The 22,850-nt window shown below is 38.6% G+C and overlaps 1 protein-coding gene across 1 annotated transcript; it reads left to right on the top strand.

The window, feature by feature from the left end:
* The first annotated feature begins 12,202 nt into the window (after positions 1-12,202).
* On the top strand, positions 12,203-14,907 carry LOC103697517 (isoflavone reductase-like protein). The gene is made up of 5 exons (XM_017840691.5): positions 12,203-12,428; positions 12,555-12,698; positions 13,406-13,643; positions 14,018-14,221; positions 14,349-14,907. Exons 1-5 carry the CDS (start codon positions 12,237-12,239, stop codon positions 14,513-14,515), a joined length of 945 nt encoding a protein of 314 aa, XP_017696180.4. The 5' UTR covers positions 12,203-12,236; the 3' UTR covers positions 14,516-14,907.
* Positions 14,908-22,850: the final 7,943 nt, after the last annotated feature.

Genomic DNA, 22,850 nt, shown 5'->3' with positions numbered 1-22,850 from the left:
TAAACTTGCAGGAAAATCATTAACAAGATTAATCTAATAAAATAAACAACAAATAGGGAAATACATTCATATGTATGTACATGTACAAACATATGTATGTATATGCCTGTGTATGTATGCATGTATAACAGAATACACAGCCGGAAAGGGCAGAATTTCAAGAATGGATACTGTTGGGGGAAAAATATGTCACCATGCTTGGGCAAGCAGACCCCTCCAAGCAGGGGCCAACCGAGCAAACCCCTCCAACCCGCGGACGGTCGAGCAGACCCTCCATTCGGCCTGGCAACACCCGGATAGCCCTACCAACCCTAGAACGTCTGACCTGCGCGCTGAGGTTACATCCTCCCGCAGCACAATCGAAAGACTACGTTTCGTCTTCGCCAACAATTAATGTGTATGAGTCCCACGGACGTCCGATTCACTCAACAATCAAAGCGCATGGCACCTGCAGGCCCTCAGCCTACTCAACAATTAAAGCGTATAGCTTCCATCGCCTACGGACATCGAGCCTTTCACGGCAAACCCGCATGACTGCAAATGATGGCATGACTCCACGACGACTTGAGCTTTGGCCTAATCTCCTACAGTAATAACATTAATTCACACGATCGAGCATTAATGTCCAATTGTACGACAAACCATCTGCTCTGTCACATCACAGGTAACCCGGCCATCTCTATAAAAGGGGAGAATTTCTCCACTTTAAGGGGAGGAAAATCTGGTTTTCCGGCTCTCTCTCTCTCTTCCCCCATATTGGCCCCTCACTGACTTAAGCATCGGAGGGCCGGCCCCGGACAGCCCGGCCACCGGCTTCTTGCAGGTCTCTAGGAGGATGCCGCCCGCCGATGAACCGCTACCCGCCACTCAGGCAGCGGAGCTCCTCCCTTTCGGCCGACGGTCGCCTCCGGGTCCAATTTCCAGCAACAGGTACCATATAACGTACTAGAATTTGTACGCCTCCAGACATTGTTGAGGTCCTTCTACCACTAAAAAAAAATGATGCAGCATCTCTCTTTTTATATCTACACAAAACTGCATCGATGTATATCACTCCACATGCCTTGCAAAGTAAACTTAGATAAAGAAACGGAGAATGAGAGTATACAAATCACAGATTCCTAGAGTTCTCTGACATGATAGAGATGTTTAACATTCTATAATCAAGCTTCTTGGGTTTAAAATACAGGTTCTCAAACTGTTTCAATCATTAAGCTGCAGCATATGAGGGCCGTATATAAGTAGTCACTACGCAAATATATTATATTACATTTATTGCCTCAATGTCAGACCAAGCGAGTTCAAAATAAAAGATGACACAAGGGCCAGGGCCCACCACTCCAGGAGATAGTCCTGATAATAAATAAGAAATGTTAAATAAGGAAGCTTAGTGGGGACAAAGATATATAGGTATACCATGTAAGTGATGTCAAAAGAACCACATTATCGGAGCAAGAACATAGTCCAAACAAATCTTACCAGTAACCATGACATTACATAGAATAAGGATCCCCATACAAGTTAGTGGACAAACATAGAAGATTTAAAAAAAACGAAGGGATTTCAGAGAATTTCAAAGATGATAAGAAAATGGCATTCTGATCTTAAAAAAAATTCAAAAAAAATTTTCTAAAGCTATCCATATTGATAAAAGTTGTATTCCCACCACACTTCCGCAAAGCCCAGCTAGAAAGAAATAGATCCACATAAAACATGAGTCGAAATATGAATATGCTGAATGTTCAGATCCTTAAGATAAAAAAGAGAAACTGTGATTAATCTTCAGAAATTATATTGGTCAAGAAAGCTGAAGATTTGCCGGATCTCTTTCTAAGACAAATTCTATAAAATCTATGTTTGTAGGGGGAGTCCTAAGCTATTAATTGTTAGCTGATTGGTTTGTGGAAACAAAAAAGCCTATTTTTCTGTTCTAGCACATTCGATACATTTTGGGGGTTATATATACTTTTGTATAGACTCTATACAAAAAAAATAATATAGACTGATATGGGATCATATTAATAAAAAAATAATACTTGTTGATGCAAGTTGTTATGTAATTCCTAAAATTACTCTAACAAAATTATACTAGCAGAAAAAAATAATACCGATGTATGATTATGCTAGCAAAGAAAAATATTATGGGCTGATGCAGGTTATTATGTGATTTCTTAACAGAATCCTAGGACTACATGGATGTGCAAAAAAGTTCTAGAGAAGCATGTTTTGAAACAAAGCCAAACGAATCAATAATGTTCATTCTAATAAAATTGTAATTTTGGAGTGCTTGGTAGATGATTATAAAGAGAAAGGCAGTGCTGCCTTTAATCATGCAAGCTTGCTTTTAATGAACTTATGTAGTTGATGTACTTTGTTGTAATATAAATGCTTTAGTAACTAGAAAATGTAAACTCAAAAAATCACTCATCTAGTCTGTCGTGTTATCATTGCACCTATTGTATATTCATCGGGAATTGTGTGAAGCAATGTAAATGCTGGAAGATGGTTGAGTGATCCCATTGACTAAATTAGTGGATGGTTCTTATCTTTTTCTAATCTCTTTCTTTAACCCAAAAATTTCTTTTCTATTTTCAATAGTAAAACATATAATAAACTTTATATGTAAAATCCTTGGAGTGCTGCATGGTTACATATGAGTAGGTATGTTGTCGCCTAAGTCGTAGGTCTTTTTTTATATTTTGGTACGTTCAGAGAACTCAGACTTAAATCCTTACAAAACCAGACCTATAAGCATCTGGCGTCAATATATAATTAAATTTAGACGGAAGTGTATCTTCCTGCTTCTAGACGAAAATTTGTTTAAATAAATGACTTTGACGCGGGTCTTAGCTTTAAGATTTAAATAAATGACTAAGAGAATGAAGAGATGTCCCATTCCAACAACTACGCTTGCCTACCTTGACATTGAATTCTAATGGGAACTTATTGGTACTAAATTTCAATAATAGCCGGGCAATGGATAGAATCCTTGTCTCGCTCCCATCAAATTTCAATAAATGACTTTGAAAATTTGGAAGCGGAACAAGGATACGAAGGAGTTTTCACCAAATAGTACAAAGGAGTTTGTTAATTCGATTAAATCGGACTCCACTTTACCCGGTCAAAGTAGCTTTTAATCCAGTTATTCCACCGAACCCCGAATAAAGTACACTGAAAAGTTGTGCAATTTGGATTCTAACTTGTTTTCTTCCTATTCCTCTTTTTTTTTTTTTTTGCTGCAATGATTTTTTGATTTTATAACATATTGATTTTTTTGTTTCTCGATTTCTTGACATTTTGATCTTTTGATTTTTTATATTCGATTGAGTCCATTTTGTTCTCCTGAACATTGTTACCCATGCAGGAAATTATATTTTTTTTTGCCTTGTAGATCTTTTTTGTATATCTTAAATGCATAAATTTATTTTTGCAAAGGATCCGAGATGTATAGATTTTTTTTTCCTATAAATCTATTTATTTTCTAAGATGTTTGATCAAAATTCTTTGAGCATAAATTTCTTCGAGCTGTATCTATGTACCAAGTGTTGGCGTGGAGCACGATTTGACAGAGAATAGCTTCAAGAGAAAGAAAAAGCATGATGCTTTGGTTAAATGTACGCACATGCCATGTCTTGTTTTCTTTGGATAGCAGACGAATACCCTACTTGTATATAAGCTTCATTTAATAATAATAGGTGGATAGCATCTTGCCTTTCTTATCATCAATATATATATATATATTGATGGAATGATTAACCTTAAATCATACCTTGATTCGCTAAATCCATCTTGGATTGAACTCTGAGATGCGTGCGCAGCAACTGAGATTGCTCTGATCTGGACAGAGATTAGCGTGATCTAGACAGAAATTAGCGAAAGATCTTCTGGAGAGAGAGCTCTTAATGCATGTATTAGAGAAGGGGTCTGACAGGCTATTTATAGCCCTCTCCAGGGATCAAACGCCATGATTAGTTACACCCGTGAAGAGTCACCCTCCATCAAGGCAACCTTTTACTGCCGTGCAATTACCTTAATGCCCTTGTGATTATCAGGATTTATGAAATTCAAGGGACACTTGTCAAATGTGGGTTTTAATTAAACGGGATCAGGGTTTAATTAAAACGGGATCCAACATTCTCCCACTTGGACCATATTGACGCCATTTGTCAATGTGGGCCACAACTTGACGAGATCCCAACATTCTCCCACTTGGACCATATTGACAAGTGAAATATCCTTAGCACTTGAATTTTATAATCTTTATACGCGTGTTCTTTCTATCCTGATATCAATTTGGGCAAACTTTATGTTTGATTACTTTGAGAATAATAATACGAACCATGGCGGAAATAACACCTATTTGATCGGCGTATAACCTTCCATGATCACTATATTACTAAACCATCATAACCAAACCCTTATGAATGAACTTTTTATAAAATCCATTATTTGGTCACCATTTCTGCTACCATAATATGCATAAACCACATGAATTCATTAAAGCAGAAAATATAATAAATGTGATTTACAACCATCTGAAATGTGCACAATAATACATCAATTAATTTATACAGAAAAGGCTCATTTGACTGACATGCTTCTTATGCAATCCCGGGGTTATTGCTTTGGTCAAAGGATCTGCCAACATAAGCACAGTATTGATGTATTGAACTGAAACTTTATGGTCATCACATTTTTCTTTTATAACAAGATATTTCACCTCCATGTGCTTATTTCCATTGGATATCTTGTTATTCTTTATTGAGGAAACTGCTGCTAAATTATCACAATATAACTTTATGGGCCTTGAAATAGTGTCCACGATCTGTAGGCCTGCGATAAAGTTTCTCAACCAAATAGCCTGTGTAACTACATCATAGCATGCTAATAACTCAGCCTCCATTGTTGAAGCAGCTGTCATCTTTTGCTTCGAACTCTTCCACGAGACTGCATCACCAGCTAGTAGAAAGATATAACCTGATGTTGATTTTCTACTATCTGGACATCCCGCAAAGTCTGAGTTTGAGTATCCAACTATCTCCAAAAGATCGGATTTGTTGTATGTGAGCATATGATATTGAGTTCCTTGAAGATATCTCAATACTTTCTTTGCAGCTCTCCAATGTTCCATTCCCGGATTAGCTTGAAATCTCCCCAGTAATCCCACAACATATGCTATATCAGGTCTGGTACAGACTTGAGCATACATTAAAGTCCCAATTAGTGAAGCATATGGAAATGCTTTCATATGCTCCCTTTCAATTTCATTCCTCGGAGATTGTGATTGGCTCAACTTTTCACCTTTAGTAATAGGCACTAGGCTTGGTTTGGAATTTTCCATACCAAACCTCTCCAACATTTTCTTAATGTAGGCTTTTTGAGATAGACAAACTTTTTTCTTAGATCTATCTCTATGAACCTTAATGCCGATGACATATGAGGCTTCACCCATATCCTTCATATCAAAATTACTGGAGAGAAATTGCTTAGTCTCTCTAAGTAATGCCAAATCACTGCTAGCAAGCAAAATGTCATCTACATATAGGACTAGAAAAATAAATCGACTCCCACTGATCTTAAGATAAATACATCTATCAACAACATTTTCTACAAAGCCAAATGTAGAAATGACGTTATTGAACTTAAGATACCACTGTCGGGATGATTGCTTGAGTCCATATATAGACTTATTTAGCTTGCAAACTTTTTAACTCTGACCTTCTGAAACAAAACCTTCAGGTTGTTTCATGTAAACTTCTTCCTCTAAACTTCATTAAAAAATGCAGTTCTCACATCCATTTGGTGCAGCTCTAAGTCAAAATGAGCCACCAAAGCCATAATTATCCTTAAAAAATCCTTCTTTGAAACTGGAGAGAAGGTTTCATGATAATCAATATCCTCCTTTTGAGTAAATCCTTTGGCAACAAGTCTGGCCTTATGTCGCTCTACCTTGCCTTTGGAGTATCTTTTGGTTTTAAAAATCCATTTGCAGCGTACTGCAGTAGCTCCAGGAGGTAGTTCAACTAGATTCCAAACATTATTTTTAGCCATAGAATCTATCTCATCTTTCATAGCATCTAGCTATTTGGAGGAATTTACTGAACTTATGGCTTGTGAGAAATTTATTGGATCATCTATATTCCCTATGTCATAATCGCTTTCTTGAAGGTATACTATATAATCTGGTGGAATTGGAGATCTCCTTACCCTTGATGACCTTCTTAAAGTTGCTTCTTGATCCACTGGTTCTATAGGTGGAGGAGCAACATTCTCAGTGATAACTGGCACAGATTCAAGTGGAACATTAATAGTAGACTCATCCTCCTCCAAATCATTATCACTGATAGGTGGAGGAATCGTTGGCTGCTTATTTGAATCTTGCACATCATACGGAGTTTGCTTTTCCTCAAAATTAATTTCTTGAGGTTTTATGCTCCCACTGATTTGGTCATTTTCAAGAAATCTAGCATTTCTTGTCTCCACAATCCTCAAAGTATGATTAGGACAGTAAAATCTGTATCTCTTGGACTTTTCTGGATAACCAATAAAATAACAACTAATGGTTCTAAAGTCCAACTTTTTCTCTTGTGGGTTGTACACCCTTGCCTCAGCTTGACACCCCCAAATGTGTAGATGTCTTAAACTAGGTTTCCTACCTGTCCAAACATCATAGGGTGTTTTTGGGACAGCTTTAGTAGGAACCCTGTTGAGAATATACGCAGCGGTTTTTAAGGCATCACCCCACAGAGAAATTGGAGAGTTGAGTGACTAATCATACTTCTTACCATCTCCATTAATGTTCGGTTTCTTCTTTTCGCAACTCCATTTTGATCAGGAGTACCAGGCATAGTGTATTGTGCAACTATACCTTACTCTTGAAGAAATCGAGCAAATGGACCTAAATATTGTCCAGTTTCAGTATACCTACCGTAGTATTCACCACCTCTATCTGATCTCACAACTTTAATCTTTTTATCAAGTTGTAACTCTACCTCTGTTTTGAAAAGCTTAAAGGCATTTAATGCCTCAGCCTTGTCATACAATAAGTAGAGATACCCATAGCATGAGTAATCATCAATAAAGGTGATAAAATATTTATGACTAGTAAAACATGGGGTCGAAAAGGGCCCACATATATCTGTATGTATGACATCCAATAAATTTGTGCTTCTTATAGCACCTTTCTTAAACTTGTTAGTCTGCTTTCCCTTGATGCAGTCTAAACAAGTTTCAAAATCACCATAGTCAAGAGTTGGTAAAATTCCATCATTTACTAATCTCTTGATTCTTTTTATGGAGATATGGCCTAATCTTCGGTGCCATAACATAGAGGAATTTTCATTTATCATGCTACGTTTTAATTCATAATGATCTTTATTTTGCAGGGATAAAAAGGATAGCTCAAAGGATGTATCAAGGTCTAATTTGAATAGACCATCCTCTAACAAGCAATTACCAACAATAATATTATTCAAGGAAAGGTTTACAAAAGACCGTCCAAATAAAACGGTATATCCAAAGGAAACAAGTTTCGAAATAGATATTAGGTTTCTAGAAAATTCAGGTACATAAAAGGTATAATCTAGGTACAAAATATGGCCAGTCTTTAAGGTTAATTTGAACGTTCCAACAGCTTCCACATGTGAACGCATCTTATTTCCCATTATGATGCTTCGCTCACTTTCCGTTGGAATTCTTTTGTTCAATAATCCCTACAAAGTTTTACATATATGGATAGTAGCACCAGAGTCAATCCACCATGTGTTATGAGGTACATCAATAAAATTTGATTCATAACACACTAAGGAAAGAGAAGTACCTTTCTTTTCGAGCCATTTCTTGTACTTGATGCAGTCCTTTTTCAAATGTCCCTGTTTCCTACAGAAGAAGCACTTTATTTGCCTTTTATCAGTCACTTTGGCTGACACTTTCATTTTCTTCTTCTTAACAGAAATATGATGACTGGTACCGCCGACCTCTTTATGTCCTTTTCCCTTATGAGAGGTGAGATAAACACTCTCTTGCCTCTCTTGTTTTATTCTCTGCTCTTCATTAACACACATGGCTAGAAGTTGATTCATAGTCCATTTTTCTGGATGTGTGTTGTATGAGATCTTAAATGGTGCATATTCCATAGGCAGAGAATTAAGAACAAAGTGTACAAAAAAAGTCTCTGACATGTCTACTTCCAATGATTTTAATTGGGCAGCGATGTCACGTAATTCCATAATGTGCTCGCGTATGCCACCATTATCATTATACTTCAAGGAAGCAAATCTTGATATTAAGGTGCTGGCTAGGGCTTTCTTTGAACTCACAAATTGCTCTTCTACTACTGTTAAGAATTCTTTTGCAGTTTTGCAATCAGGAATTGAGCCCCTTATCTTTCTGGAGATATGATTTTGTATGAGTAAAAGACTTAAGCGGTTTGACCGCTCCCACCTCTCATACAATTTTTTCTTCTCTGGCGTAGTTTCCTCTGTGGGGACAGGTGGCATGTCCTCACGAAGTGCCAGATCAATATCCATGCACCCTAAAGTAAATGTCAGTCTTTCTTTCCATTCCGAGAAATTTGAACCATTAAGTATTGGGATGCATGATGTGGATTGTGAAAAAACTGTCGGAAACAAAGCTGCAAAACATATGCTTACTATCAATATGCATGCTATAATTATGCTAAAACCTTATCTAAATCACTAACCCATATTAGCAATTTAGTGAGTAAATCAAAATTAACTTTACATGATTTACCCCTTTACGATAAAACTAATGCATTAAGTATGATATTTAATGAACTTTATATATCTAGTTGGAAAAATCCAAAGAATAACAGCCAGATCAGCTCCAGATCGGTGGTTGAGCACTAGGCTCACTTAAGTACCAGCCTTTCTTAGGCACGTATGCCTTTTTGACAAGCTTTTCTTAGACACCGTTATTCAATGGATAAAATTTTACTAGATATTGTTCAATATTAATGAAGAATTCAAGGCCTTTGGGCAACAAGATTTCATCATATATATCATACTAATAACATTATTTCATCCCATCATTAACTTTGTATAATGATTTCCCTTTGGGGCCAGTTCATTATATATGATGCAACTATTCAATTTCATGAGATGATGATAAAAAGACTCTTTATTGATTAAATTAAACTAAAGCATTCTAAAATTTATGGGATGCTTTGGCTCGTCACCACAAATATGCAAAAATTTAATCATTTATATATCTTTTCCTACATAAGATGCTTTGGCTCGTCTCATGCATATATCATCCTTTTATCATGAAAAATATGAATAATTTAAACAATCATGTATCATCATAAGAAGCATATAAATGATTATTTATGTAATAAATTCATTACAGAGACCAATATATAATAATCAGTGTACCGCAATACAAAAGTGTGTAAGCTATAAAAACGAGTCAAAGTGGATTGGCCCACACTAGCACTTCCACGTAATAACTCTACCAAAGGCGATCCTATTACAGGAATAGCTTCAGGTACACCTGTCACGATTTTTACTGCCCAATAACCAATTTGGTCCCGAGGTAAGGAATAACCAGTTACACCAAAAGATGCAGTCAATACACCTTTCTGTAATTTAAATAAATATACTTTAGGACCTTTCTGTAATTTAACTTTCGACTGGGGACCACATATGAAGTTCGGAAGCCCCTTTTTCAGAATAACATATTTTCAGGGGTTTAACTGTAAAAGGCCCAATTTAAGCCAAAAGGATTCGGGTTTCGGGTTGCGGGTCGAAGCCCAATAACCCGAAACCTGTTAATCCTTTCACCTTTTTTTTTTTTAATTAACCGGATTTAGGTTGCGGATTTAGAAAATCCGAAATCCAATACTATTCATCTTCTTCCCCAAACGAAAAGAGGAGAAGGGGGCCAAAATCAGTGGCCCCTTCTCTCCTAAACGACGGCGGCGCAACCACTGCCGCCGGCCGTAGGCACGGCTGCAGGCCGCAGGGCGGCCATAGGGCGGGGCCGGAGGCCGGGGTCGGCCGCGGAGGCTGCGGGGTTCGGCCGCAGGGTGCGGCCGCAGCCCGCGGTCGCGGGCCGCAGGGGCGTCGGCCGCAGGCCTTGCTGCGGGCGCCATGGCAGCGGCTGGCACCGCTGACAGCGGCCGTGGCCGCTTAGCGGCGGGCCGCAAGCCATGGCGGCCGAGTCCTCCCTTTCCTCCGCCCGTGGTGGCCATGGCGGCCACGGGGAGCTGCAGCCGCTGCAGGCTCGCCGGGACGGCGGGCCGCAGTGGCTGCCGGGGAGTCGGGCCGTTGGACGGTGGCCCTGTTGGCCATTGGATGCTGGGCAGTGGCTGCCGGGGAGGGCCGCGAGACCCGCCGCAGCAGCGGCCATGGCAGCGGCTCTCCCTTCCTTATTTTTCTTGAACAAAAAATGGAAGAAGGGGAAAGATGGGAAGAGTTTAGTCCCACATCGCCCAAATGAAGATAATTCATTGCTTCAAGGAATATGGGAAAAAATTTTCATCCCAAAAGAGGCTTTTAGTCCCACATCGGAAAGTTAAAAAATCTTTTCGATGTTTAAAAAACATCGGGTTCTCCAGTCTTTCCGTCTAGCAGATTAGATTGGTATATTTTATTTTGGAATCCATCTGCTCTGATACCATTGATGGAATGATTAACCTTAAATCATACCTTGGTTCGCTAAATCCATCTTGGATTGAACTCTGAGATGCGTGCACAGCAACTGAGATTGCACTGATCTGGACAGAGATTGCTCTGATCTGGACAGAGATTAGTGTGATCTGGACAGAAATTAGCGAAAGATCTTCTGGAGAGAGAGCTCTTAATGCATGTATTAGAGAAGGGGTCTGACAGGCTATTTATAGCCCTCTCCAGAGACCAAACGCCGTGATTAGTTACACCCGTGAAGAGTCACCCCCCATCAAGGCAACCTTTCACTACCGTGCAATTACCTTAATGCCCTTGTGATTATCAGGATTTACGAAATTCAAAGGACACTTGTCAAATGTGGGTTTTAATTAAATAACAAAATTTCGTTCTTGTAGATTAGATAATTTTATTCTGATTGAGTTTTAGGATCAGGGTTTAATTAAAACGGGATCCAACATATATAACTATGTGAATTTAACTATAATTCAATTTGTCCAAACTTGATATCAAGAAGAGCATTTTTAATTTTCCATGTCCACGCAAAGTGGAGTATGTGATAAAATAATAGAGCCACTATAAAAATCATTACATTCGCTTATATTCTTAATTCATGAGAATTGAAAATACAAACAAAAATCCTCTTGGTATATCTCAAGGATATCTTTGGTATTATATTGCCAGTGACCTTAGATTCTCATGATAAATTAAACCAGTTGCTTGTGGATATTTGAAGATGTTTAACCACTAAATCATGATATACCAAATATAGTAACTTTACACCACTTGGGATTAGATTACCTCATAATAAAAATTATTAGTGATTTTAAATCACCATGATCATCCCATTTAGGTCACCCAACAATTTCTTAATCTCAAAAAAAAACATAACTCAAACTTATTCCATCTGGTCGGTGAAATAACAATAATATAGAAAGTTAGGAGCAAAATTATTACCCTCCGAAACGCCACGAACACCTGCCTCGTCACATCAAACATCCTTGCCTGCTTCGTTCATTGGATTTTAGTAGGGTGAGAATCCCTATTCTCCACTAAAAAGTAAAAACAAGAAAAAGGGGAAGAATCCTTGTCTGGGTCCCATCAATCCCTCACTTACTTTAGTTTTGTGGTACGGAACTATTTACTTTTTTATAAATGAAAACATGAGGCACAGCCCATCCACACGACTTTCACGTTGGGCTGGAGAAATAAAAATATATACCAATAGAAATTTTTATAATAACTATTATGTAGCTGTAATTTTATTATAATAGCCGTTATATGATAAAACTTAATATTTTTATTTTATTATTATTTAACAGGAACGTGAACATCAACAACGTATGTAACACGCATGCTTCTTTTTTTTTTCTAGATGAGGACCTTAAAAGTAAGTCAATAGCTATTCCATGCGGATTTTTTCTAGATGAGGACCTTAAAAGTAAGTCAATGGCTATTCCATATTCCACATGGAGAGGGGAAAAAAAAAATGATGAACAGAGGATACCTGTGACTATAAAGTCTAACCCCCCCCCCCCCCCCCCCCCCAAAATACCCAAAAGAAGATCAAGCTCATCCATTAGTTCCATCTCCATGGAAGAAGGAAAGAAGAGCAAGATCCTAATCATCGGAGCGACGGGGTATCTTGGAAAGTACCTCGCTGAGGGGAGCTTGAGATTAGGTCACCCTACCTTCATTCTAGTAAGGGAAAGCACCATTAACACTAATCCAGAAAAGGCTAAGGTCATCAAAGATTTCAAAGATGCTGGTGCTATTGTGCTATACGTAGGTGTATCATATATATCTTTTATTTCATTTCATTGGGGGATGGGAATTTTTGCATGCCGCACGTAGACTTTTAACTCTTGAAGCCAATATGCCATTAATTATTGTTTATTAATTTATGGATAGGGAGATTTGCATGACCATGAGAGCTTGGTGAAAGCGATCAAGCAGGTGGATGTCGTCTTCTCGACGATGGGCCATGAGCACCCAGAGCAGCTGGCGAGTCAGATTAACATCATCTCAGCCATTAAAGAGGCTGGAAATGTGAAGGTGATCATCTCTTTCTTTTTCTCTTCTCAACATAAATATACTCTTATCTATGAGTTTTGACACTAATCATCCAACTTTAAGTACAGAAATATAGATTTTTAGAGGTGGATAGAAAAAAATCCATTGCTAAATTCTTTAGCATAATTTCCTAATTTAAAACAAAAAATAGTTGCATCAGCCAAAAGAAAAGGCACTATAAAGAAGAAAAGACTTCTGGCTAGTGATATTATTTTTTGAATAGAGAGTGACAATTTAGTGATTTTCTTTTTGTTTTTCTGCCACTGTAAGTTTACATATTTTTCTGGAGACAGAAAGTTTTGCATCTATATACGCAAAGTTGATATATAATGACAATTTTTGCCTGAGCAGAAATTTTTTTTGTGTCTGTAGTGTCATAGTAGCTTGCAGCATTTAAGTAATTCAAAATATCTAAAATCTATACTTTGATGATGGTTTAGGCTACAAATGGTTGCAATCACCACTATAATAGTTGCGACGCAGCTAGAACATCAATTGACCACATAAACTGCATAATTGGTACTATGCATATCAGGATACTAAAACATCCTTCTGCATGATTTATATAGACTATTGGCACATTAATACCTATATATATATATATATATATATATATATAAAAGCAACAATGAAAGTAATTTAATATAACATGAAATAGTAATCAAAGTATTTTATTCATGTCATTGCAGAGATACTTTCCATCAGAGTACGGGTTTGATGTCGATCGAGTCCAACTTTTGGAGCCAGCAAAAAGCCTATTAGAAATAAAGGCTAAGATCAGGCAAGCAATTAGGATGGCAGGGATTCCCTTCACCTTTGTCTCAAGCAATCTTTGTGCAACATACTTCCTTAGTAGACTTGGGCAAGTAGAAGGTGATGGTGCTCCAAAAGATGAAGTTTCCATCATAGGCGATGGAAACATCAAAGGTAATTGATGCAAGAGCATGAGAGTCCACTTCTACCACCTGCATATTGTAACATTAGGTTTCAATACTTTGTAGAGTAATATTTTTCTAAATGGATTTGCAGAACTTCAAAACCTAAGGCTTAGTTTGGCAGCAGAATAAGGCTAGATATTAGGCATGATATGCAGTCTTGTAGCCAAATAGTCATTTTAGGCATGCTCTTACAATCGATACAACATAGTTCTGGTGAATAATTCTAGATAAAGAATTTATAATGATTCCACTAAGTAAAGTGGAGCTGAGATACCCACATGTTAAACCCCCTGTTACAATATTTTTGATATAATTGCTACATAAGTAAATAAGTGATCATATTTTGCCATTTCCTGTCCCCAGTTATTTTTGTGGGCGAGCAAGATATTGCAACATATGCCATCAAAGCTGCAGAAGACCCAAGAACTTTGAACAAGATCCTATATGTGAGACCACCAGCTAACATCTGCTCTCAAAATGAGCTTATATCCCTTTGGGAGAAGAAAACTAAGAACACACTTAAAAGGATTTATCTTTCTGAAGAAGAGGTTATGAAGAAGATCCAAGGTAAGAAAAACAACTTCTCTTCATCTTAACTCATAACTTACCTGTTTCAACCTAATATTTACCAAGAATAATTGCATGGAATAAAATTTTCACTTTGTTAACTCTAAAATCTTTTGGCTTCTTGCAGACACTCCGTATGCGGTATCCTTTATTTATGCTGTTGCACATGCAGGCTTCATAAAGGGAGAGATGACCAACTTTGAGATAGATCCGTCAACTGGAATAGAGGCATCAAATCTCTACTCTGATGTCAAGTATATTACTGTCGATGAATGTCTTGACAAATTCATATGATGCACTTTGGTGCAACTGTTCTAGGTCCCCATCAAGTGGCTAAGCTATTAAATAAAAAAATTTAGTGTCTAAAATAAAGAAAATATGTACTCTTCATAGTCATGGATTATGAGTTACCACAAAAAAAAAAAATTGTGAGTTAAGTTGCGACGGTTTTATGAAAGTTATAAGTGGAGAAATCTGAAATGTTCCTCAGTAAAGTTGATTTCCATACTTATAGTTTATGTCTTTTAGTGATGGTGATGAGATCTAATGCCAATAATATCTAAAAGAAATGGAAGTAATCCACCATTGACCTGGTTTACAGCTTCCATATCGAATTTTTCTATCGAACATGTAAACCTGGGTACAAAATCAAACCCGCCCAATATAGTTGACTATTGTGATTCCAGCAGCTTAGTTTTTTCGTCCAAATGATCTTGATCTAGCCTTCTGGAAACAAGTAATTCTTGCATGCTAGTAGTGATCATGCCCGGTCCATTTTTGAACAAAATGGCACCATTTTCCGCTCGGGCCTATTGATAGAAAGCAGTTTGAATTGGGTCACTCGAACCTGCTCCATGGCCCAGATGGCATGCACGATGATGGTGTGGTTTAGATCTGCCACAGTATTGCCACCATGGTTCAAATTAACAGCTCTTTTGAAGGCATAACAGTTGTTATAATAGTTTCATGGTCCCATTATTACATATGTTATATATACAATAAGAGAAAAAGATAGCTAGGTTAATTCATTTTAACGGTCCATTTGTGACACAAATAAAGGTTGTCATTTGATATTTCAGTGTTCCATTAATAAAACAAGTTCTCAATTTCATATTTTTATTTTTTTCTAAAAAGTTGTACCATCTTCAAAGAATTATCTTTTAAAAAATAGCGTCTTCTATATTTCAAAATACGAACTATTATAGCGGCCCTTTTAATGGTCATTGTTTAAATAATATGTAACTCCAAACCATACAAAATGAGGCAAATAATGGCTATTATAATCATTCAAGTGATTAATAATAGTTTTGTAGTCTGCTGTAATAGAATAATATCATTATTGAAATCATTTTTGTTACCGTACTCGAGTTGTGTATAGTCCGTCATGTGATTTGTGTCAAATATATGATCACTTCCTATAGGCCCCAATTATTTACTTGCATGCAGGGGTCCACTAAAGGTTTTTATTTTTTATTTTTTTATTTTTTCAAGGGGTAGGAGGGAGGGGAGTGTATGGCAAGAGTATGTCAAGCATAGAAATATTTATATAATGCCAACTAATATCAACAAATATCATCCCAGTTAAGTTAAGTTCATAAAGTTAAAATACTCCACTTCTCCCTTCTCTACTTCTCCCTATTCACCCCCATTCTACCCAACCATAGCTTAGTTGCTCCCTTGTAATAACCCAAGACCTCACTTAAAATGGCTAGCCGAAACGTAATATTTGGGTTTCTTGATCCTGTATAAGTATCCAAAATTTATCCAGCGAATAACCGATGTGGGACTAAACACATGTCCGCACAGGTCCTCACATACTCTCCATTCAAGCGTTGATGTCCTCGTTAGGCTAAGGGTTCAAATCTATTCAAATCTAATTACAAACACCACGATCGGCTCGTGGTCAGCCCCAATGGATCTGTGCTGCAGTGTCCCCTAGTCCACATAGGTTACGGTTCGGATCCGCTCTGATAACATTTCTAACAACCCAAGACCTCATCCAAAATAGCTAGCCGGAAGGTATTATTTGGGTTCCTTGATCCTGCATAAGTACCCAAAATCTACCCAGCGAATAACCGATGTTGGACTAAACACATGCCCGCATAGATCCTCACACCCCTAAGCCCTAAAACCATGGTCAAGGGAGTGCTTTATTTTCCCTCTTTCTCCCAATTGTGATGATGCCCCACTCTTTAGTACCATCAAGCGTGTGGCAATCTAGTGTTTTGACTTTATCGAGGCCACCAATATTGGTTGTCACTCTCTTGAGAAGCTCTTCAAATTCGTAACCTTTTGTGATGTCATCTCCGACCTTTTTCAAGACATTACTACCATGCTCTGCACTAGTCTATAGATTTTTCTTCTTCCTTTTATTATGTAAATTATAACGTATTTTCAGTAATAATTCATTTAGGCTATAGTTTCTTGTCCTAGTAACTAGTGATTTCTTACATAAATAACTCTCTATCTAGTGATTGTTCTCACAAATAACTGCCCTATGTCCTAATAACTTCATATATAATGTTTATTTCAGCAACAAACCACCAATATTTATCTTCTTGTGTAAGTAACAAGTGGTCAAATATAAGCATTCTAGTTGCTGCAATAAATAATTAACTAAATCTTAATCAGTATAATATTTGACACCATCTATTGTAATTGGCCAATGATTGGTTAAGTTTTTAGTGTAAACATGCCCCCCCCCCCCCCCCCCAAGCTCAATAAAAATAGATATTTTAATGGAGCCAGCTAATAAGAATAAGGTAAAATATAAAAAATACTATGTCAATTATATTGCAGCACACTATCATAATATTTAATCCACTGGCAATGCATATTAACTATGATTTGGACCACAATTTTGAAGTTAACTAGATATGCTATTTACCATGACATGGGCCATAAACATAAATACCAATCATGACAACGACCATACTTTTGAATAGACCGATCAGAATTATTGACCATGATAGTGCCCATAGTTTTGAATAGGCTGATCATAGTGAGCAGTTATAAAAACCACAATTTTAAAGTCGACTAGATATGCTATCAACCATGATATGTTTCATATATTTGAATAGGTTAATCATACTCATCAATTATGATAATGGCGGCAATTTTGAATAGGTTGATCATACTTATCGACCATGGTAGTGACCATAGTTTTGAATTAACCGATCTTATTGATCGATCATCATAATGTACATAGTTTTGAATTCATTAATAATTTTTATCGACCATGATAATGACTATATTGTTGAGTGGATCAATCATACTCATTGACCACCATAGTTTTTATCGCCTATGTGTATTAATCATAGTATTGGTTAATTTTAATTTATCTTACTCTTTAGTTTGCAAAAATTAACTTTTATTGGCTTTTTTTCTAACCAATTCAACTAGTCCCACATGAGTATTTTAACATCCAACTAATTAGATTTACAAAGTCAATTGAAATAATGCTCCCATGGTTTAAAATAAAAAATACACATAAAAAAATCACACAATGACTTGCATGTATGATCAATTTTTAAACGAATTAATCATATCCTTTGAATGATCAATTGATTGGCTTTCCTAAGCCAATTGTAATGATGCCTTTCAAGTTTAAGATCGAAAATGTGTGTGAACTTAGCACTTGATAGCCTGCATGAGCTACCAAATCATCTTTTAAAGGGTAGGCATAGTTGGCCAATATTATGAAATAAAATAGAGTATAATATTGGCCATCCACTGGCCTCCAATTGCTATCCCTTGGTCGATTTCTAGTCTCATTGACAAATTTTAGTCACTTCTTATACTAGAGAATTGATTGAGGCCTCTTTATAAGCATCAAAAGTTTGTTCCCCACCATTTTTCTCCAACAATATAAATTCATCCTGCTAGGAATGATTTTCATATTTATTGGTAGTGATATCATATTTTTCATGTGATCATTCCCTTTTCTATTTTTCTTCTTCTCAACCTTCTCTTGACTGAGATTGTAGAGGTCATTCAAATTTGTAGAAACCATATTGACGAAAGGTGCCTTCAGAAAGTGGAACACTATCCATTTATCAGCCTCGAATAACTTATTTAAAACTATGTAAATATTGTCCAGCATCACATTTCGAAAGACAACATAACTATTAGTAGAATAACGATATGAATTATGCCATTTATAATATTCTTACCCTTTAATTCATCTAAAATAGGAATGATAAGATGTTTGGGTAAATCAATAAATTGACCCCATAACAAGTTATCAAATATCTAACTAGCCTTCATTCCATCAAAAGTGCACTGTCGACCTAACTCAAGAAGGAATTTGTTGCCCCCTTGCTTAGACTAATCTGCTATAGTATTAAATTAGGGTTTAGATAAATCTTCACAAATATTCGGCTTCGCCTATGATTTTGCAACATCTACTTTTGTCTCATCCATTAATTTGATAATTTGGGTTTTTGCAGTAACACCCTAAGATGCATTCCTCCTTTGCATTTCTTTTTGAAACAAAGCTTCATTTAGAGAAGCTCTCATTGTTGGTCCATCTTATAATGTAAACTATCTTATGCAACCTGCCGAAACTCATTTTTGGGAAATATCAATGACATCTTTGCATAAGTGTTGCCCAGATAGACAACCCAAGAGGGGGGGGGGGTGAATTGGGTTTTTAAATTAACTTAGCTAATTAAAACTTTGTGGATGATTAACTAAATACTATAGCCAGTTATTTAATTAAAGCTAAGTGCTGTGAGTAATGTGTGGGGAAGAAGATGAGAGACAATGCACTACAAACACAAAGTTTTATAGTGGTTCGGAGCTAACCCTTGCTCCTACGTCCACTCCCCAAGTCTCACTTGGGAATTTCACTATAACCCCCTTGGATTACAGCCGGTTGTTTTGCAAGCTCACAACCGAACTTGTTGTTTTACGAGCTCACAACGAACTCGGTCGGTTTTCCCAGGCTCACCGACTAGAACCAACCCCGATTGTTTTTCCGGGCTCACAATCAAACCCTTACACTCGTTGGTTTTAAACCGGCTCACCAACCAACCTTAATCCCCTTGATTCAATCCCCCGATTGAATCAAGTAAATACACGAGATAGAAGAAAACAGAAAATAGCTTCTCAAAAAGCAGATTTAAAACAATATACTCGTAAAGGAGTTAGAAGCCCTCAAACGCTTTTAAGATGGTGAAGAGGTGTGGCTTCTGGAACTCCGGTCTCCTCTTGAAAGAGTGATCGACTTGAAAGCAGGAGGAGGAAGCTTTGAATGCTGGGAAGATGTTGGTGGAGCAGTAAATGCAGATCTTCCCTTTTTCTCGTTGAAGAGCACTTAGAGAGCTTGAAGACTTGAATGCTAGGAGTGGAATGTGTGTTCTCTACCTTGCTACAGTCTTCTGTGGCTATTTAAGCCAACCCCCACAGAAACTAGCCGTTACTCTGCTTTTTCTGGCCGTTCTGCACACTCTGCGCAGCCTGACAATGTGACCGTTGGTGGGTTGGAGTCGACTCGCGCGATCAGGAGTCGACTCGGCTGTAGCAGGAGTCGACTCGAGCTTTTCCGGAGTCGACTCGGCAACTGTTCCCAGTTTGAATTAAAGTTGCCGTCTTGACTGGGAGTCGACTCGTCTTGACCCGGAGTCGACTCGCCAACTTCTGGCGCTGACCTGGCAATTTTGGAGTCGGCTCATCCTCTGTAGTCCATGGATCCAAATTTGAATTTTGTCCACTCGAGTCGACTCGACTGTCCTGGGAGTCGACTCGAATCTCAGAGCCCGAACTCCCGATTCTCTGTCTTTTGGCTCATCCACTCTTGGAGTCGACTCGAACTTCCTTGGAGTCGACTCGGCTCTCAGTTTCCGAAAGTTGGTCTTCTGCCTTTTGACGTGAAGCTTGTCTTGGAGTCGACTCGAGCTGTCTGGGAGTCGACTCGAATCTCAGAGGCAGTAACATGGTCTTCTGTCTGTCGATGGTCGCACAGTCTCGGAGTCGACTCGCGTACTGCGGGAGTCGACTCGAATCTCAGAGTCCATAAAACGCTCTCTGACTTTTTCTTTGTGTACCGCTGGGAGTCGACTCGCGTTCCACTGGAGTCGACTCGAATCTCAGAGTCCATAAAACGCTCTCTGACTTTTTCTGTGTGTACCGCTGGGAGTCGACTCGCATTCCACTGGAGTCGACTCGAATCTCAGACCTGAAAAACTGCTCTTCTGTCCTTCTGTCTGTTTTCAGTCGGAGTCGACTCGTACTGATCAGGAGTCGACTCGAGCTCGTGCCAGTGACCTTGATACGCTTGGAGTCGACTCGTGAAACTCGGGAGTCGACTCGTATCTCAGACATTGGTTCATGCAGACTTCTTAACTTATCCAAAATGCTATGAACCAAGTCTAGAGACACTTGGACAGGATTTTCACTGAAACACTCAATTGAATTCATTAGTAATCACAAGATATACTCAAATGCTTTGAGCTCATCAAAATCAAAAGGGGTTTTAATCGATCACTCCACAATCTCCCCCTTTTTTATGATGACAAAACTTTGAGTATATGTAAAATGAGTTGCTCAGTAAATAATGAAATAAACTCCATAAATGAATTCAAATGTCTGATAATTTAATTTATCCAAGTTTGAAAGGAGTGAAACATTAAATTTCGGAGTTAAAGTTTTCCCTTTCATTTGGAATTATATAAGCCTTCATATTCTGCAATCAATTGTTTGGCTTATATGACATTAATGATTTAGCTTGATTAAAATTCAGATTCTCCCCCTCAACATATGCATTCAACTATGTTTTGATTTTCTGAATTTCCTTTTAATGCTTTGAAATTTTTGAACTAAAATTTTTGTTTTTAGAGGGAAAATCTGTCAATTTGTTCTTGAGTAGGATTCAGCTAATCTCCGAATATCCCTTGAATAGATTCTGGAGATTACTCCATTAGGAGCCCCAAAAGAGAGATAATGAGCCTCGAGGTACCGAATCCACTTAGAACAAATTTATGTGTGTTTTTAAGAGTTTATCGTTTTATTTATTTCCATTGATTTCTTTTACATATTTTTTAATATTTCTCCCCTTTTACATATTTTATACTTACACATTTCTCCCCCTTTTTGTCATCATACCAAAAAGGAGGTAATCACACACAATCAATGGCACAAATGGCACAGTCAATCATCAAATGGCACAGAAATGAAGATAAGATGTCTACTCATTGTATTGATATGAAGGTGAATACATTTGAGCATACAATAGGTAAAGCAAGAACAATACAAAAGAAGACAAAACACAACTCAAAATCATCTATGACCTCCTCGAGGATGTGCCTCCCCCTCTCGAGGATACATCTCCTCCTCTGGAGGATGTGGCTCCCCCTCTCGAGGATACATCTCCTCCTCTGGAGGATGTAGCTCCCCCTCTCGAGGATACATCTCCTCCTCTGGAGGATGTAGCTCCTCCTCTCGAGGATGTGACTCCTCCTCTCAATCGGCTCTGCTCCATGAGGAGGGCGACTGCCTCTGTAACATGGCCCAGCTGCGTGATAATAGACGTGGTGGCTCTGCTATGTGTAGTGGAGAGCTCAGTCACCGACGTCTGAAGCCCAGTCACCGAGGTCTGAAGTGCGTCCAGCTTGTCGATGAGCACATTCGACAAGCGCTCGGCCCCCTCGGTGGTGGTGTGCATGTCACGGCGGATGTCATCCCGCATCCTCCTCGTGGTGCTCGTGACCTCGCTCATGCTGTGGAACTGGGCCTGCACCAGGGTCCTAATGTTGTAGATCTCCTGCCGCACCTCAGCCGTCATGTCTGTCACGGCTGTCAAGGATGGGACCAATGCTGAGGATGGAGTGGGTGCAAGAGTGGGAGCTGGCACGGAACCTCGGAGCTCCCGGAGCAGCTCGTCCCTCAAATCTCGGACGATCTCCTACCGCAGCTCCCGGAGCTGCTCTGGATCAATACGGACCTCCATAGATGGTGGAGCTGAGGAGGAAGGTCCGGCAGAGGTGGTAGGAGCAGGAGGAGTGGATGGAAGGTCTGGATGGTCTGGGAACTCTGGGTAGTCAGAATCTGGCTCAGGACTGGGTGATGGTCTGGTGGTCTGAGCGGTGAGAGTGGACTTCCTAACCCAGATCCCTTCTCTCTTCCGAAATCCCATCCTGTGCATGGTCCCCGTACCCAAGCGATCAGTCCATCGCAAGGCACGAGAGGGTTCCTTCTCAGGAATGGAAATTTCGTACTGCCTAAAGAGAAGAGTGAATATCATTCCGTATGGGAGGGAGAGCCTAGGTCTATCCAGGGGCTCACACATATACCTATAAATGAGCTTGGGGAAGTTGACCGGAGTGTCCTGAAGAATGTAAGACATAATAGCTAGGTCCCTCTCATTCACAAAATCAAATCTCCCTGTCTTAGGGAAGATGGACCTGGACAAAATGCTCAAAAGGATTCTCACTTCAATAGGAAGTGAGCTAGCAGATACCTCATCTAGGGGAGACTGAGGTGGATGCCCTAAGACGATCGTAAGGGCCTCAAATCTATCCTCAGGATGTGCAGGAGCCACCCCTACTAATGGAAGGTGGAGGATATGGGCAATGAGGTCCTCTGTGACACGCAATGGGACAGCTAATACCGTGCCCTCAATACCTCCATC

The sequence above is a fragment of the Phoenix dactylifera genome, chromosome 10 (genome assembly GCF_051530095.1).
Source record: "Phoenix dactylifera cultivar Ajwa chromosome 10, Ajwa_hap1_PhDact_Kaust_v1.1, whole genome shotgun sequence".
In the NCBI taxonomy this organism is placed as follows: Eukaryota; Viridiplantae; Streptophyta; class Magnoliopsida; order Arecales; family Arecaceae; genus Phoenix; species Phoenix dactylifera.
The sequence above is the reverse complement of the archived record's forward strand: the minus strand, read 5'-3'. Positions and strand labels throughout refer to the sequence as shown.

What these genes read in the sequence shown, in the direction of transcription:
- LOC103697517 (XM_017840691.5), top strand. Translation starts at nt 12,237, where the DNA reads ATGGAAGAAGGAAAGAAGAGCAAGATCCTAATCATCGGAGCGACGGGG. An exon ending in AAGAGGCTGGAAATGTGAAG is followed by an intron (nt 12,699 to 13,405) that starts GTGATCATCTCT and finishes ATGTCATTGCAG; the next exon opens with AGATACTTTCCATCAGAGTA. An exon ending in AGGCGATGGAAACATCAAAG is followed by an intron (nt 13,644 to 14,017) that starts GTAATTGATGCA and finishes TCCTGTCCCCAG; the next exon opens with TTATTTTTGTGGGCGAGCAA.